This window comes from Rhea pennata, chromosome Z, assembly GCF_028389875.1.
Source record: "Rhea pennata isolate bPtePen1 chromosome Z, bPtePen1.pri, whole genome shotgun sequence".
In the NCBI taxonomy this organism is placed as follows: domain Eukaryota; kingdom Metazoa; phylum Chordata; class Aves; order Rheiformes; family Rheidae; genus Rhea; species Rhea pennata.
Genome location: NC_084702.1, coordinates 62,389,349 through 62,406,898, shown reverse-complemented (window position 1 = coordinate 62,406,898; position 17,550 = coordinate 62,389,349). Strand labels below are relative to the sequence as shown.

Here is a 17,550-nt window from a genome sequence, read left to right as displayed (position 1 = left end):
TCTAAGCAATAAGACTTCTTATGCCTGAAATGAAAATAATTTTGTTTTGTTTCTAGTTGAATTAAGTCAGATAACTCCTCAACTTCCAGAAATAACCAATAGATTTCCTGTTGATTACGGAGTTTACTGTCATCTTTGCTGCAAAAGGCTTGATAGACTAATACCCCCATCATGTGGGCAAAATGCAAACTGCACAATCTTTGCATACAATGTAATGAATTGAGATGCGTTGTACCATGTACAGCTCAGACACTATATATATAAAAAAAAAAATCCTGTCAATTAAATTTTGTAAAAGTTTATTTTTAAAAGTTCAGTTAAAAAATGAAAGTTAAACTCCAAAGACAATACTAGAAGGTGTCTTTTCGTATGTAAATGAACATAGAGCTGTCTTCAAAAATTTCATATTTAATCAACAAATCTGGAACTTGCTTAAATTTTGGTAGCTTATTCAAAGTTTAATTTTTTAATTGAAATGGAAGGATTAATTATAATAATTTGTAAACTATTTAGATCTCTTGTTTTTTGTGTTTTATCTTTCTTGCGTTTGTCAAGAAAATGATTCACTATTCAGAGCTCTAATGATAAGGGGTTGTCCCTCTCAAGTTGACTTTGTACAATCTAGAAGTACACTTTGTATTTTAAACTTACTTTGGGGTTAACTTGAGCTTGAATTTTAGCCAGTAGGTTTTGAATACCACCTTGACCTGAGGGTATCTTCAGTGGAACTTAGATGCCATCTGTCATGTGCTTGTGTCTTGAGAGGAGGGATAAGAAGAAAATAATTCTCTGCCACATTTTTCTCAAAATAGGCAAACTTCTTACTGTGATTCAAGCTTTTATTTTTATTCTTTTTTTCACCAGTGGAGTACTTCTGTATTAACTATATTAATATGTAATAGCTGATAATTTTTGGAATGTAACTTCAGGCTTTCTTTTTCAGACTTGTATTCATGTTTATATTTGAATCATGTTGTCAAGGTTTGTCTCGATAGTCATGAAGTTGGACAGTATCTGTAGATCACAACTAGAAAAATTCATGGGTTAATAAGACAAACAGGATGAATAATGCCTGTATGAAATGTCTACTTGGCTACAAATCAACACCAAAAAGTAGTCAGCTTAATGAAGTCAGGCCAGCATGAAACCTCAAGCTGAAGAGCTGTAGCTGCTATTAATCTGAGTTTAGTAGTACCGGTGTTAACATGATCCTTGCGTTACTATTGATTTCAGACCTTGTCACAAATGCCCTTTTGAAATGCCCCAATGAGATGCCCTTTGCAAGATGACAGAACTCTAGTCTCTAAAACTAAATTGCACCTACATGGCATTTAGCATGTGACAAACAGGTTTTTTTTAGTAAAAGATAAAAGAAATGCCGAGCTTGAGGTTCTCATCATAGTGATGAGCAATTCCCCCTGCCTTCAGGAACTTTCAGAGAGTCCTGCAGATTGTCCTTATCCTTACTTTTTCTTATGTCCTTTTATCACCACCTCAGCTACAGGCTTCCACAAATCTCTTTTAAGGGTGATGCTCAGTCTTTCTCCTTATTTCCTTAGACTTTAGGTTAAATGCTTTTTGTTTATTTCCCCCCCTCTAAATTAAAGTGAATATTAAAGATTTTCCTTTAGAGGTTCATCTTAACTTATAGGGTGAAACTATGATCCCATTTGCTCCTTTAAAGCCAGGACCTTTCTGCTGATTTCCTTTCATTTTTTTTGTTAAATATTTTCAACTGTATTACGATTTTGCACTTTCGTTTGCCTTCCTGCCTCCTCCTGAGGATTTGAATCAGAAATTGGCATCTCTTCAGTCAAACATGGGACCTTTCAAGCTACCTCAGGCCTTCTGAAGCATACAAAGATTTCTTTTCAGATGCACTGTGAAGAATCTAGAACTGCCTTTTACTTAGGTATAATAGAATGGATGGGTGCATTTCTTTCTCCAGAGATGTATATGAAAGGTAGCAGCCAAAACTTAGAAATACATTCTGAGGACTCTACAGGGATAATATTTCATGATGAAGTGAAGTCTAGATCAAGACAGGAGGCAAACTAATTACTTTATGCTAGATACACTGTTATTAGAATAGACTGATCACCTTTTTTTGTCTCAATTCAGAATATGTAAGAACAAGAACTGGTATATTGTGGATCATGGGCTGTATGTTCCCAAGGATTATGTGAATAAGCCATTATTGCTCGCTTTTTTTTTTTTTTTTTTTTTTCCCTGAATATTCAGATCTGGAGAGGGAAGGAGCTTTGGGCAGCAAATGAATACTTGTTCAGTAAAGCAGATGCTTCCTAAAGTTGTTAGATCTACTTTTCTGACTTTGTACCTTTTCACACAGCTCTTCATCTATACATTCACAGATAATATGGCACTTGGAAGTGCCAAATCGTAGTCATATGCAGTGCAGTGGACATATATGTGCTCAGTGGGTTTAGTAGTGGAAAGAAGGGGACTTTGCTTCATCTGCACCAAATAGATTGTGTGACAGGCAGGTACTGGGGAACACAGTCTTCCTCTATTGCTGGCAGTTGTACAATACATCAAACAGTAAGACTAAGTATTCTGTAGAATGAAAATTTGTTCTGTAATTCTTGAGCGGTGGCAGTGAAAGAAATGCTATAGTGTTAAAATAGTAAGGACAGAAGTGGGCAGAAATAATAAAGGCAGCTGCTGTTGGATATGGGATTTTTTAGGTTTAGTTCCCTAAGGTATGAGTTCTAGTAAAGATGTATTTTGACATGCTATTCTCAACAAAAGGTTTTAGTTAATAAAGTATTTGCTACTGATATATTAAATATTTATTACTTTACAATTTCTGATGCCTGCTTATAATCTGATAATTTGAAGTATATTAATGAATCTGAGCTCTTTCTAGTTTTTCAAAATTTTTTTTTATTTATATTGCATAATTAGTTATATTTGCCTTATTGAGTTGTAATGACAAGGCTTATCAACTAGGCTTTTTTGGTTACAACTGCCTCTGGTGGGAGCCTCTCCTAGCTTTCTGTGCAATGCACATGTGCAATCTGACTGCGCAAATCAAGATCCCATACTTCTCCCCTGCCTTCAAAAATGGGTTCTTATGTCCTTTTTTTTTTCTCTCCCTGTGTTCCCCTCCCCCATGTGTGTGTGTGCTTTCTATTTTTTTAAACTCTACTGCAACATGCGTTACTCCCTTCTGCCAAACTGAAACCAAAATACTTGGGACTTGTACTTTGTGTCCAGCTTCCTTTTGACAATGACACAAGCAGCTCTGTTTCAGTGTCCTGAAATGGAAGATGTAGCTTCTGCTAGCATGGAAGATAATGATGTAACTCTGAACATATATATTCTTGAGAGCCACTCTATGGGCTGGCATTCATAGTCCTTTTTAAAACTTTTTGAATATACCATGAATAATGTGCGTGTCATCAGTGATAATTCAGTTCTGTTAGTAATCAGATATCTCAGTCTATAACTTATACTCCTTTCCAGTCATCACTGAACTTTGAGAAACATTCTGAAAACTTTTCGTGGACAGAGAGTCGTTATGAAGCAAATCGCAGAAGACACAACTCTTCAGATGGCTTTGATTCTAATATTGGAAGGCATAATGGAGGTATGATTTATCTTTCATGGAATGTCTTATATAAATTCATCTTATTGCTTTGTAGTGCTCTAGCTAGAAAAAAATCTGAAGGTAATAGCTGTCCTATGCTAGATGCCTTATTCTGTAGTAGAACAGCGATACAGAAAGACTTTTTTTTTGTGGAACAGGGTATGATGACTTGCAGTTGGTTGGAGCAATATACTTCCTGGTGTATACTTCTCTTGACAAGAATAAAAATGTGGAGTTAATTTTCTAGACAGCAACGTAAATGAGCAGTCAGAAAAGGGGTTTGACTAGTCTTGATATCAGACTACTGTCTTTCTCTAGCACTGTTCTGTGAGATTCTACCCTGCTGCTTATGTGAATGTAAACTAAGTTATCGCATCCCAAAGTATAGACCTGCTTGCCTAACTCCTGTAACAATTTTGCAAAAGTAGAACATTCTTTCAAAACTATTTGTAATTACATTTCTTTAAAATCTAAGGGCATTTTGGGAGAAAAGAGAAAAATGGTTGGCGTTCACAAGGCAGAAATGGTACAGAAAACGTAAACCATCGTGGGGGATATCATGGTGGAGGCTCCCGCTCTCGTACCAGCACTTTTCACTGTGGAAAAAGCCAAGGACTGCATGAAAATAATGTACCTGAAAATGAAACCAGGAAAAAGGAAAACAAGGAAGAACCCAAACAGTTTGAGGCTGAGGATTTTGTAAGTTAATTGTACTTATAATAAACAAGCTTTCATTGTTTCTCCAAGTGCCATTTTGTCCATTGCAAGCTACTTGATGAGATTTCAGCAGTTACAGATCATCTTATAAGGGATCACCCTTTCCATAGGTAAGAGGGTGTTAGTCATCTGTCCACTAACTTGTTTCTCTTTTTAGCTCCACTTCTTACTGTTACTTTTTGTTACTGTTGCTTAGGTGTTTAAATGAAACTCAAGTATTTATGAGGGAAACTGTAATTGGGTTCTAAGTTCTTTTCATAATATCTTACTGCAGTTTAGTGTGGCGTGTGCCTATTAAACTGTATATGACTACATTAGTGGAAATCTGAAGCACTAACAAAGTGATCTTTCTGCCAGCTGCCATTTGAGGTCACACGCTTCATCCTAGAATTGTAGGAAGTAAGAGGAAGAGTAAGCTTCCTTTTCGAAGAACTACGCGTCGCTGCTTTTTTTTTTTTTTTTTCTTTTTTTTTCTCTTGCTTTCTCTGCACAGTGCATATAATTGTAATGAGTACTGCCTGAGATACTTTCTTGGAGAAGAGTAAAGTGAGCATTGATCTATTTGGGTATGTTGTGGGGGGAAGTGTCTAGTATGTCTCCTTCTAAAAATCTTTGTTAGCAGAAGGTATGCTTCAGATTTTATTGTGATTCTTTGTTTAATTGATTCCAGATTTAAAAACTTATTGTTAAATTTCATTTTTAATAATGTTCAAACTTCCTTTCAGCCATCTCTGAATCCTGAATATGAGAGAGAACCAAACCAGAATAAATCTTTAGCTGCGGGTGTGTGGGGTGAGTATTTTTAACTCTTTAATATACAAATCTAGCAGAGATTTGAAGTTGAGACAGGTGTTTTGGGGGTTGTATTTTTAGAATACTTAAATTTGAGGAAACTTCTTGATATTGCCACAGTGCAACAGCCTTTCCATAAGAGCTAATACTTCTGTGTGGATATCATTCTATTGGTCTGTAGATGCAAGCACAACTAGTGTTCTTATCGTAGTAGTGTACCTCTTTTGGTAAAAGACATCAAGAATCCTCTTCCAGAGAAGAAATGGGATGACAGTGGGTTAGGTAAACTAATGATGTAATAGGTAGCTGAAGACTTCATAAAAGAAAGCTTCTAGCTGAGTAGAGATGTTTAGAAGAGCTTGCAAAGAAATCTGGGAAGGCTGGAGAGAGCAAGCTAGCTTGACAAGATTTAAGGTCTCTTTCTGGAAACAAGTATCTTTAGCTATGTTGCGTGTGTTTGTGAATTATTTGCTTCACTGCCAACACTCATGGTTGGCTCTGAACTGTAGTTTGGAGTTATTTTGTCATCTCCACCTGATGCATTTGGCTACTACACAGTTCTGTAGGTTTTAAATACACAGTTTACTCCCAAGAAAATGGCAGCTTTAGACTGTACAGTTCTTAAAGCAATAAACTTAAAGAAAGAACCTTCCCCGTTATATAAAAAGGTAGTAATAGTTTTTTGGGTTTTTTCCCCGAGTCTTGGGGAGGTTACAGAGCAAATTGAGCGCTCTGTAATGTGGTTCCATTTGATTTGAAGTAGTGTTTTTCCAGGCTTTAGGTACCACCCTTCACAAGTGAAGGAACTGTTCTGTTAGCTAAATAGAACTGTAATGTACAGCACAGTAACTTGTTAAAGTTTACAGCTTGATATCTTGCTTTATTACATATCTGCTTTTGCAGGCTTTGTATTATAATTGAAAAAAAATGAAATTAAGGCTATTCTTACACCCTGTACAAGGAAACTTAATATTCAGGACAGGAAGAATTTTACCATCCTCTTTAATAGCTGTTAAAAAAATGTATGCTTTTGATGCCCTTTTTTCGTGTGTATGTGGAGTTTGACATTGTGTGTTACAGAAAGCTTTTTTTCCCCCCCACAAAGTTCAATGAAAGCAAAATACAGTTATTACATAAGTTTTGTAACATGTACCAGCTAAACAAAACTACAATAATTTATTCTTTCATGATATATTTTTTTAATGAAGGATATGGTGACACTTTCTGCCCATGAAGTAGAAATCCTTGCATGGAGAAGAGATGATCTTGGAAAAGTTTATTACTGCAGGATTGAAAGACCTATGCAAAAAAAAAAAAAAAAAAAAAATTAAAATGGCTATTTCACTTTTTGTAAATTTCAATCTATTTTGTAGGTGTTTTGAGAGAGTGTCAGTTGCTTAATGAGTATGGCAATTGATTCTATCTCTCTAATTATTGATAAGTTAAAGAGCACTAATAAGGTGAGTTTCAAAAGTTCTGTTAGACCCAGCTGAGGCATAGAGGTAGAGAAAACTTTCACTGCCGTGGTTTAGAGCAATACACATCCTTTTCTCGTGTTTATAGAGCTTCAGTGTGGAACATTTGACTCCAAACTGAGCTTTTAATAAATACATAAAATTATTCTTTAGTAACCTTAAACTGAAATATAGAAACTATAAGCTTTTGAAGATTAGACAACTATAACAGTATTTGGATTTGCAAACAAAAGATATATATCTCTCTTCTTTGACTGAAGAATAGCTTTATTTTCCAAAAGCTAAAATCCCTGTCATGCCAAGTCAAATAATGTTAGAAATGATGACTGTAGCAAGTGGAACAGAATTTCTACTTACCCAACTATGTACAACTATGTACAGTGCTGATGAAGCTAATGAAGAACTAAGTTGTTCCTGTTTGCTCTGGCCTGTATGGCAACCTAGTACCCTGTGAACTAGAAACTTAAAAGTACATGTGTATTTATATAATTTAAAAAATATGCTTTTTTTTCTCCCTCCCCCATTCAACCTCTCCCCCCTAAACCTGCAGAATACCCTTTGAATCCTAAGTCTAGATCTCCAAGAATGCTGGTCATTAAAAAGGGCAGTACTAAAGAGCTGCAGATATCAGGATTCCCTGTAGTGGGAAGTCTTCATTCACAGTCAGTCAAGAATGGAACTGGCACAAGTGTTTATAAAGGATTAGTCCCTAAACCAGCCACTCCACCTGCAAAAGTAAGTTTTGGTAGCATGAACAACATGCTGAGAAAATCGTGCTCTAATTCTGAATATGTTTGCTTCACCTGAAGAGTACATTGTTCCTAGAGTATTATGCTTTCAAGTCTTCTGTTTTTTAATTGCGGCATACACTAAAGTGTCTGGAAACACTTTTTAAACTGTACTGTATTTTGATCTCTTTATTTCTGATTTACCCTTTTTGAGGTGCGCAAGAGCTGTCTGTGCGAGTGTGAGAAGGATTTTCTGACTTATGGAGTAGTAATGCTTTTTTCTGTGTGTTTTTAACTGAAGAGTAAATACCTAGTGGAGAACTATAGCTCACATGAAGCACCTTCAGAATTTATCCCAATTACTGGTGTAGTGACATTGTGACCTAGTAGTGTCACTTCTTTTTACAACGTTCCCTCTTCATCTCATGATTTCCTTCAGGAATTTTTCTGTGCTCCTGAAGACATCTCATTGATTTGTTCTTAACTCACTACATTTAAAAACACTACTTTCAGATAAGAAGAGCTCTTACATTTCAGTTCTTAATGCATGAGACATCAGGGTCTTGAATGTTTTTAAATTTAACTCTTTGTGTTAAAGATGTGAACAGTATTTATGAGAGGATGAATTGCTTATAAGCAGTTTGTCTTTTCTACAAGAGAAGGATGTTTGCACTGAATTATGATTGAAGATTTAGTTTTGCTTAACCACTTTTCTAAAGATTCTTGAAAACAATCCTCTTGTAGTTAACGAGTCTTCAAATTTTTGTTTAAAACTTTTTTTTTTTTTTAGCCAACACAATGGAAAAGCCAAACAAAAGAAAATAAACTTGGGAATCCATTTCCTCATGAATCTGCATATGGTATTGGCAATTTCAGTGCTTTCAAATCAACTGCCAAGGCATTTAGTGTGTCACAGAATTCAGCAAAAGAGGTAAAGCAAGTCTTTGTTTTTCTTTTTTCAAATCTATTTTTAGCTTTATTACTTGACTGATTAATACGTTTATGTAGAACTATTTTAAATTTTATTTTTGTGGATGTTAATTTAGAAATAGAGAAGGAATGTTGGTGGCTTTTGAGTGCTTGACAGTTATCTTTGTAGGTTTGATCTGCAGGAAAAATGGTGTGTTAGGAAGTATAACCTATTAAGAAGTATAAGCGCATAGGTTTAAACTTAAACTGCAAATATATGTTTCATGGAGGTCCACACTTCATTAACAGTGTTCCATAAGTCTGCATCTCCATAAATGCATAAATGTGCATCATAGAAAAACTATAAATACTGAAATAAAATATATGCACTGTGTTTTTGAATGTGGATATACTTGAAACCTGAAGCTGTGGGTACTTTAGAAGCTTTTTGTCTTTCATTCAAAGCTTTATAAATGGGTAATCTTTTAATATTTCTTTTCCGACCTTTCCCTTAGTGTAATCGGTCAAATTCTTCATCCCCTGTTGACAAAGTTGGTCAGCCTCGTTTAACAAAATTGACAAGAATGCGAACTGATAAGAAGAGTGAATTTTTGAAAGCATTGAAACGAGATAGAGTGGAAGAGGAACATGAAGATGAGAGTCATGCTGGGCAAGAGAAGGTAGTTTGGTTCAAAACTGCTATAGATAATGCAATGACAGGTTTCAGAGTGAACATAAATTACTTTGACTGTAAACAGGTATGTCATACCAAGAAAATAAGTTCGTTGGAGAAACTCATGATACAGTTAAATCATGGTCTTGGATCTCTAAATACAAGAAATGAATAACCTTTTGATGATTTTTTTTTTTTTTTTAAAGAAGGTACCTCAATTACTACTTTCTCCGGTACTACTTAGCTGTTTGTGTGTTTTTTTTTTTTCTAAAGGGATCTGTTCGTATATGTGAATGGCACCATGTCTTAATCCTGTGTCTTAAGCAACAATAAAAAGAATAAATAAACTTAGTATGCTAACATGATCTTTCTGTAGAGCAGTGTTTCACATTTTGAACAGTCAGTTATCCTATAAAACAGTGATGAAAAAACATCCAAGCCTTTAGAGTTCTACTTCTCAGACTGTTTCCTATCTAACTGGAGAGTTTAGATAGCCAGAAGTTATCTCTTAGTCTAGTCGTAGGAGCAGTAGTTTGATGCATGCATATATAAAGAATTTGTTTCTCTGATTGAGAGCTGGGATGCCTGTTCTGTATGTGATATAATGTGTCAGCTTTCTTTCAGCATTTCTTTCAGCATGGATGAGCTTATGCAGTATTTAGCTGGCACCTCAGAATACAGTACGTCAGTGCTGCCAGACAGCAACAAGCCATAAGCATCTTGTCATGCTTAGTAAAGTAGTGTATTTTCCAGGATAAAACTATTCCAAGCCTGTTTGTTGTAAATGAGTGCAGTGGTTCAGTGTGTGAAAAAGGCACAAATGACAAATCAGCAAAATTAATGAGTGCTAGGCGAAGGATTATTGTGATTCAGAGAAGTAAGAGAAGTGATACCAGTGTGCATTCCTTATAATGGAAAGAGTGACGTTTTCTAAAAAAACTTGTAAGGGACTTATACAACTTAAATATTTGTTAAGAATAGTCTGTATCTTTCCATTAAGTATTACATGGCTAAGCAGGTATGGGTGTTGGGTGTGAAGTTGTTTGTGTGCGTTTAAGAAACGGAAGAAGAGTTTGATTTAAGATTAAAAAACTGTTTTGGCAAGCCCTACCTTGAACTTCATAACTCTGCAAAATACTGTGTCAACTTGGTGGGAGTTCCTGGTCCTGAAACTGTCTTGAGTTCTTAGTGTCTTCGTGATACTTATACCAAAAGCATTTGGTTATCCTGTTGTACACAACTGATTTACAGAATTAGTATATTGTGTGTGTGGGGGGGAAGGGGGATGGGGGACGACCCAACGTTTTAGTTACGGAAAGTCTTAATGTCCCTGGGCAGGTATACCAAGGTGTTGTTTGGAGTACTTGCTCTTAGGTCCATGCATCTTGCTCCCTTCTATTGCTGTTTCACTAATGGTCATCAAAAGAGGTTAAAGGTTAACAAATCATGTACTTGTAATAGTTGTCCTACTTCCAAGTTTGTTGTAATGATCATAAAGAGGAAGCATAGTGTGCACCTGAAGAGTTAGGGATATCCACACAGATCTTTCATAATATGATCCTGTTTTAAAGCCTGCTGTAACAGACTTCATCTCTAAAATGATGAGGCAACTCATGGTCACCAGTTGAATCATGCTTACAAGAAGTTATTTTGCCCTAATATATTAAAATTGTTTAATATTTCTATGAATTTGCTTTGATCATCTGAACAAAGTATTCTCCAGGTTTACAATTTAACAGCTGAATGTTGTTTACTGGGATATTTGTTCTTAAATTCCTGCTTATCATTCTCAGATTTCTGGAAGCAGATAACGAAAGGGGAATGATGATAGTTTCGATGCTGGACTCTGAAGTATGATTTCTCACAAGTGCAGAGCTAGCTGGCTGACTGCCTCCTGCAGTGGAAAAGTGGAAATGGTGTTACACAGCATGTGTATGGATTTTATTGACAAAAGGATGTTAGCTGGATAATTCTACTCTTTTTTTTTTTTTTTTTTTTTTTACAGTTGGTAAAGCTTTTAAGGCTGCTAGGCTAATTACTATTTAAGAATTGCAAGTTGCTGAATAAGTGGAATTGAAAGGAGCATCTCTTGCTAGAGGATTTAAGAGCTTCTGATATCTGAGTGAACTTAAACAGCTTTGTCATAGAATCAGTAAGGTTGGAAGGGACCTCTGGAGATCATCTAGTCCAACCTCCCTGCTCAGCAGGGTCACCTAGAGCATGGTAGACAGGGTTGCATCCAGGCAGGCCTTGAAGATCTCCAGAGAAGGAGACTCCACAACCTCTCTGGGCAACCTGCCCCAGTGCTCTGTCACTCTCACAGGGAAGAAATTCCCTCTCACGTTCAGGCGGAACTGCCTGTGCTTCAATTTCTGCCCATTGCCTCTTGTCCTGTCACATGGGACAACTGAAAAGAGTTTGTCCTCATCCCCTTGACACCCTCCCTTCAGGTACTTGTACACGTTGATGAGATCCCCCCCTCAGTCTTCTCTTCCTCAGGTTGAAGAGGCCCAGCTCTCGCAGCCGTTCCTTGTAGGGCAGATGCTCCAGCCCTCTGATCATCTTTGTAGCCCTATGCTGGACTCTCTCCAGTAGCTCCATGTCTGGAGAGAGTCCAGCGTAGAGCTACAAAGATGAGCTGGAGCTTTTTAAATACACTTTCTTCCGAATTCTTATTTTTTGGCTAGATAAGGTATAGTTCCTGTAACAACAGCCTGAGAAGTGCTGTAGTATGTGCATATAAAGGAAGATGTTAGCAGGATTTAAAGAGCAGCATCTGATCTCTTCGAATTTGTGGCAGACAAATTTGTTGGTTGTGGTGTGGTGGCTCTAGCCTGCCTCTTAACTGATGTAAACTTAACTCTCTTTCTTTCAAACTGTTCCTGACACACAGAGCCCTGAAATTTAATTAATTAGAAGCCTTAGAAATTTCAGCAGATAGCTTTTATATTTTAGAAATCATAGGTTAACTCAAATCAGTTTGTTTCAAACATATCTTAAAACGCAAACTCTAGAAAAAGTTTGAGACAGAGCATGGAGTTACTTTACTTAATCATTGGCATAATTTAAGGTTTCTGTAGTATCTAAGTATTGCAGACTCTGAAAGTATGAACAAAACTATTCCTTGAGGTAGTGTAGAGTTTCTCCATTTAAAAATAATATTTAAATAAAACAGAATCATTGAATTTCAGCATTTGCAGAGGATTATTTGTGAATGGAATTATGTAATTATTTTTGACAGGATGATGACTCCTTTAACTTGCATAACAGCAACAGTCCTCATCATGAGAGAGATATAAACCGAAACTTTGAAAATGAAATTCCACAAGAGAATGGAAATGATTCGATTACATCTCAACAGATCATTCGATCTTCAGCTTTCCCTCAGGCAGATGTTCTTTCAAGCTCACTTGAGGCAGAACATAGGTATGTACTCTGGTGTAAAAGGTGTTCCTTCATGGTAAGTGAGCTTGTCTTAAATTCTTACCAGCTCAGAAATCAGAATCTGAAAACTGAAAATATATGAAATATTTTATAAGAATACTGTAAAAGTCTTAACTCTTAGATGTTTTTCTAATTTCACGTGGAGTATACTTTGTTTCTAGAGTTGTGTACTGACATCTTAAACTTGCTTTTTAGTAAGTTTTGATGTATTTCTTCATAAAGAAGTAAAGCAAACTGCATTATGACCTTTATCTCTCAAATAGTGATGTTTGCCTATCTCGAACAATGCATGTAATTCCTGCCTGTATTAACAGTACTGTAAATGCTCTAGTTAACATTTTTTGTTGCATACTCAGTTTTTCCTCACTGTTGAAATAAAGAAATTATTTGTATAGAGTCAACTAAAGTCAGCTATATCAGTGATATCACAAGACAAGGGAACAAGTAAATTCAGAAAAGGATTGAAGTGTATTTCTAGTATGTCATAGAAGTAATTGGAGTAACAGCTGATAGAGAACAGTGCTGCTGGGAAATCATAGCTCTGAAGGTCTAGAAGTGAGCTTGTTGTGAGGTCTGTTCTAGTTTCTACTGTTTCTGGTAACTGAAGAAATGCAGCGTCCTTTTCTAGTGATAGATCCTACGTACACATTTGACTAGAGAATTTTTCCTTTTGTGGTACCTGCGAAGGGAGCTCTCATGACTGCTTTCTCTCATGAGTATTCTCATTCATGAGTATTCATTCTTTCATAGAGAAACCCTATGCATCAACAGTTGAACATACTTATGATCCAAATTTTTGTATCTTTTGCTTTTGCTTTCTTTATTCAGTAGTCCTGGAAAGCAGCCATTCAATTGAAACAGGATGTGAAAAGCCATCAGCTTTATTTTAAGCTGGTTTCTATAAGAGTTTACTTGAAAAATTGGGCTGTGTATGCTATGAACAGTTGTCTTGGAATTTTGTCAATTAACAAATAAAGGTCTACCTCTTGAACCAAGATAATAGGAAACTTAGCATTTACAACCCTACGTTTAATGGATTGGCAGATAGGACAGGCTCTCTTTTGTATGCCAAGCCTAGTGGCAGGAAATGTAATACTTGGTACTTAGTGTGGATGTATGCTTGAAAATAAGAGTATGTTCTGTTCTTAAACTATTAACAATTTAATTTTTGCAAATGTTGAAATCAAGTGTGCAGAGGTAAAACAAGGTCAACTGTGAAGGACCTGATACCCTTTTAGCCTCTGTGCTTCATATTTAAAAAATTAAAGATGTATACTTCTGTATAAGAGCTACTTGTTTAAGAAGTTATTAAAAAAAGTTATTAAAAATTAGACTGATTAGTCTACTTTTTACAGATCTTTATCTACTTAGGCAAAGCTTGGAATGTCCAAGTGCATGAAGCAAATTCCTTGATGTTGTTCTCTTTATTTTAAAGGTTGTTAAAGGAGATGGGCTGGCAGGAAGACAGTGAAAATGATGAAACATGTGCTCCACTAACAGAGGATGAGATGAGGGAATTCAAAGTCATCAGTGAACAGGTGATGCAAAGTTAATGTTTCGTTATGAACCTGTAGGTGAATGTCCTTAGTACCTATCTTTGAGGGGGATCTTCAGTAATTTTGATGGTTAGGGAGATTGACATTTCAGTTTTGTGGGTTTTTTTATTACCAGTTATTTCCTTTCTCTTTCATCCTCAACTTTCCAGCTGCATCAGGCAGAAGGAGAATGGGATACCCATCCCTCCTTCCTGAGCCCTTCTCTCTTTTCAGACACTGTCCCCATTAGTACAAAAGTTTGCAGCAGGCTGGGAAAAAAAAAGGGAGTTTAAGTGTATCACAGGAGAAACCATGTGAGAGCGATCATTGGGGCAAGGAATGTGAGGAAGTTGAAGAGGATAAAGCTCTTGTTCAGTGCAAGAGCCTAACTTAGTACGGTTGGAGGTTCTTAGATCCAGGTAGCTAGTCCAGAAATGAAGGCACTCAGATGAGTTTTTCTTTATGTATAATAGGTAGTACCGTAGATTTACTGTAGCCTATAGATGAAGATGCAGAAAATACTGAAACTGCATTGTTGTACTTACCCTTTTATCTCTTAAAATCTTGTTTTTTTAATTTCAGTTACGGAAAAATGGCCTTCGGAAAAATGGCATTTTGAAAAATGGTCTCATCTGTGACTTTAAATTTGGCCCCTGGAAAAACAGCACTTTCAAACCTGCTCTGGAGAATGAGGATTCTGAGACGAGCAGCAGCGATACATCAGATGATGATGACGTGTGAAGATTAACATCTGTAGAAGCTTGTTTTGATCTCATGAAAATTTGGGGGTGTATTGTCCAAAAAAAAAATCTAATTTATGTAGTAACATACCCCGTTAGAGAAAGAATGATGGGACTTCTCTCTGAAGAAAGCGAGGAATGTTGTGTTGGGTGTGTTGAACATTACTATGATTTCTTTGTAAGCGAATGTTGTAGAACGAGGACTTGGGTTGACCCAGCATTGACTTTCTTCATCACTGCAGCATTTCTGACTAGCAATGTGACAATGTAACAAATCAGACTTTCTCATTTAATAATAAAAACAAAAAGAATTGTGTAATGTCTTGCAAAGCTTCTGTCTTAAAATGTCCAAGTCTATGAGGAAGAAAAGGGCAGTTGACACTATTTTGCTTGCCAAGTCATTTTTTTCTTACAATGGAAATCCTCAAGTCCACTTTGTATGCAAAAAGGGCAATGTAGCATGTTGGCTAAAATGAGCAAAGTGCACTAAAACTCTTTTCCTTAATTGAGCTGTTGTACTGTTCTACTTTTTCCACACATAATTGCTCCTTAGCCATTTGTAGTGTAGTCCTTGTTATAGCAAAAGCCCCCTAATGTTACAGTTCCAAATTTCTAGAACTAATCTTTAATTTGAAAGCTTCACGGGTACTGCAAGACCCAGTGTTCTCACAGTGAACATATTTGTATGGGAAAATAAGCACTTTGATAAATTATTCACATGCAGAAAAATAATTACGCTGACTGGATTTGTCCGCTACATGGGAAATAAACTGATTTACAGAGTAATGTCTCAGTGCCTAGCATCAAGGGTATTGTTTTTCAATTCTAGCAACAGTTCTGTTTACATTTACATTAAATGTACTTTGACAGCAATCACTGTATTTCAAAAGGAGTAAAAATATTTTTATTGCTAAATCATACTTTCATAGCAACATTAGTATATCTGTGCAGTAAGCACTTTTTTCCGTTCCTTTGTGTAAAAACTTTTTTTATTATCACACTTAAACTAATCTTATGTTACTTAGTTTTATTTGTTCATTTTAACTTAAAATATTTTCCTCGAGTTTGTACAAACGGTACATAGAATTACTCTGTAAGTACAACTGCTCTTGATGATGTCACATACTATTTTTTTAACATAGCTTATAGAGAGACATTCTCTCCTTCAAGGTATTTTTGAACTGCATTGTTTTATAATGGTGATTTTCAATGTAAAACTTAAAATATTTATAAAGTTGAGGTTCTTTTCCATGTTTTTAACTTTTTAGGAAAAGATTTTTTTTATGATGGCATCCAAAAATTTTGGATTTTCACAAGGATGTGAAGTGTGTGAGTTCATGTTAGGGATTTTCAGGCTTTTTTTTTTTTTTTTTTTAAGTTTCTATTAAGACAGGTTTTTACTTGGAACAGGCTTGTATTGGTGTAGTTAATTTTGGCACTATATTTTGGAATATTATACTGTGCTCTTGTCTAAACTTAAAAGGATAAAAATGATCTTTTTTTTTTTAAAGGGAAGACTGCCATATCAGTAATGGTGTCTTAGGTATTTGTATGCCTTGCAGATCTTTTCCTCCCTTCTCCCTTTCCCATGTTTTTTTTAATGTGGTTTTTATTTTTTTTTTGTTGTTTCATCCTTTCAGCAGGGTCTTCTACCTATTCTAGTTACTTTGTGGTATGTAAATGCGCTCATTTTGCTACTAATTGAAAACTTTCTTGCCTTGGCGTCTGTCAAAGTGGGACATAGACATCCGTGTTTTTCCTGTGTTTGGTTTAGTGACATCCTTCTTCCCATCCTTTGGGAAGATTTTATAACTGTAGAACACTTACACTAAATTTATGGACTTAGGAAATTTGCAGGTTTAACAGAGAATACACTCTTTAAAAAAATGGAAATAACAGTTGTGCTCAGAATATTTCTGTTTCTCCTGTTCCTGTTTCTTCTGTTTCTCCAAAGTGTGAGAGTACCCTTCATGCTCGTTCAGAAACTGGTATCAGAGTTCTGCATAACTTGTAGCTAAATGGTTATCTGTCTGCTCTATTACTTAGTTTTCCCCCCACTGTAGTAAGAGAAGTGGTGAAGTTTTATCTCCTCACTAAGGAGCTGAATAGCCTTACATTGTAATTAGTTATGGCAAAACTGAGTAATGCAGTCGGCCTCTTTCTTCCCACCTTACTAAGAAATGCTTCCTTTACTCACTCACTGAGGAACTCTCAACAATTTCGGGCTTTCAACTTTGATTTTCCTGGGAAATGTCTTCCAATGGATGTCTTCCTAGCTAGGTCACTAGTTCATCAGGAATCCTGTCTTCTCTTCACACTTAGAAGTCATGAATATACATAGGGACATTGATTTAATAAGCCAAACCATTTGAAACAAAAGTTTTATTTTTCTTGTTTTACCTTGCTTTGGCATAAAATGTATGAAGACAGTTTTTTTGCCTGTCCTCCTTCATTTTGCTCAGTGCACGGCTAAATAAAGCAGAGTGAATGCTGATTCACTAGTATGCAACAATACAAATTTTCCATCTTTGACTTTGGTTGTTCCTTTTCTAGAGCAGTGTAATTTTAGTTGTTCATGAACCTTCATTTTCAGCTTCTCTGTATCATGATCCTTTTCCAGGATATGTCTTTGTTTCTTTGAAAAAAATGCCTTAGGTCTCCAAAAAAAAAAAAAAAAAAAAAAAAAAAAAAAAAAAAAAGAAAAAGAAAAAAAAAGGCCTTAAGACTTAAAAAGGTGTTGGACTAAACTTGCCTATTCCTATAGCTACCTTCTAGCATATGCTCTGGAAAAGATGCACAGACATTTTTCAGTGGCTAGTGGAATATAGAGTTTGTCAGTGCTGGATCCAGAGAGCTCAACCTTAATGAAAGTCATTGAGTGCTGCATACAGACTTGGCAGTGATGTGTGATTTGCAGTAATCACTGC

General features: G+C 35.9%; 1 protein-coding gene across 5 annotated transcripts in view; it reads left to right on the top strand.

The window, feature by feature from the left end:
• Positions 1 to 14,942, top strand: part of GPBP1 (GC-rich promoter binding protein 1) — a 32,660-nt gene extending 17,718 nt beyond the window's left edge. For 4 of the 5 annotated variants that reach the window (XM_062599911.1, XM_062599908.1, XM_062599910.1 and 1 more), the window contains 9 exons: positions 3,487 to 3,610; positions 4,086 to 4,309; positions 5,053 to 5,119; positions 7,145 to 7,329; positions 8,113 to 8,253; positions 8,747 to 8,911; positions 12,146 to 12,330; positions 13,784 to 13,886; positions 14,466 to 14,942. In XM_062599911.1, coding sequence (XP_062455895.1) covers positions 3,487 to 3,610; positions 4,086 to 4,309; positions 5,053 to 5,119; positions 7,145 to 7,329; positions 8,113 to 8,253; positions 8,747 to 8,911; positions 12,146 to 12,330; positions 13,784 to 13,886; positions 14,466 to 14,624 — 1,353 coding nt within the window. In that variant the 3' untranslated portion in view covers positions 14,625 to 14,942. Of the gene's footprint in view, positions 1 to 3,486; positions 3,611 to 4,085; positions 4,310 to 4,337; positions 4,438 to 5,052; positions 5,120 to 7,144; positions 7,330 to 8,112; positions 8,254 to 8,746; positions 8,912 to 12,145; positions 12,331 to 13,783; positions 13,887 to 14,465 lie in introns of those variants that run through there. The other variant, XM_062599912.1, reaches the window with a different exon arrangement.
• The last annotated feature ends 2,608 nt before the right edge of the window (positions 14,943 to 17,550 follow it).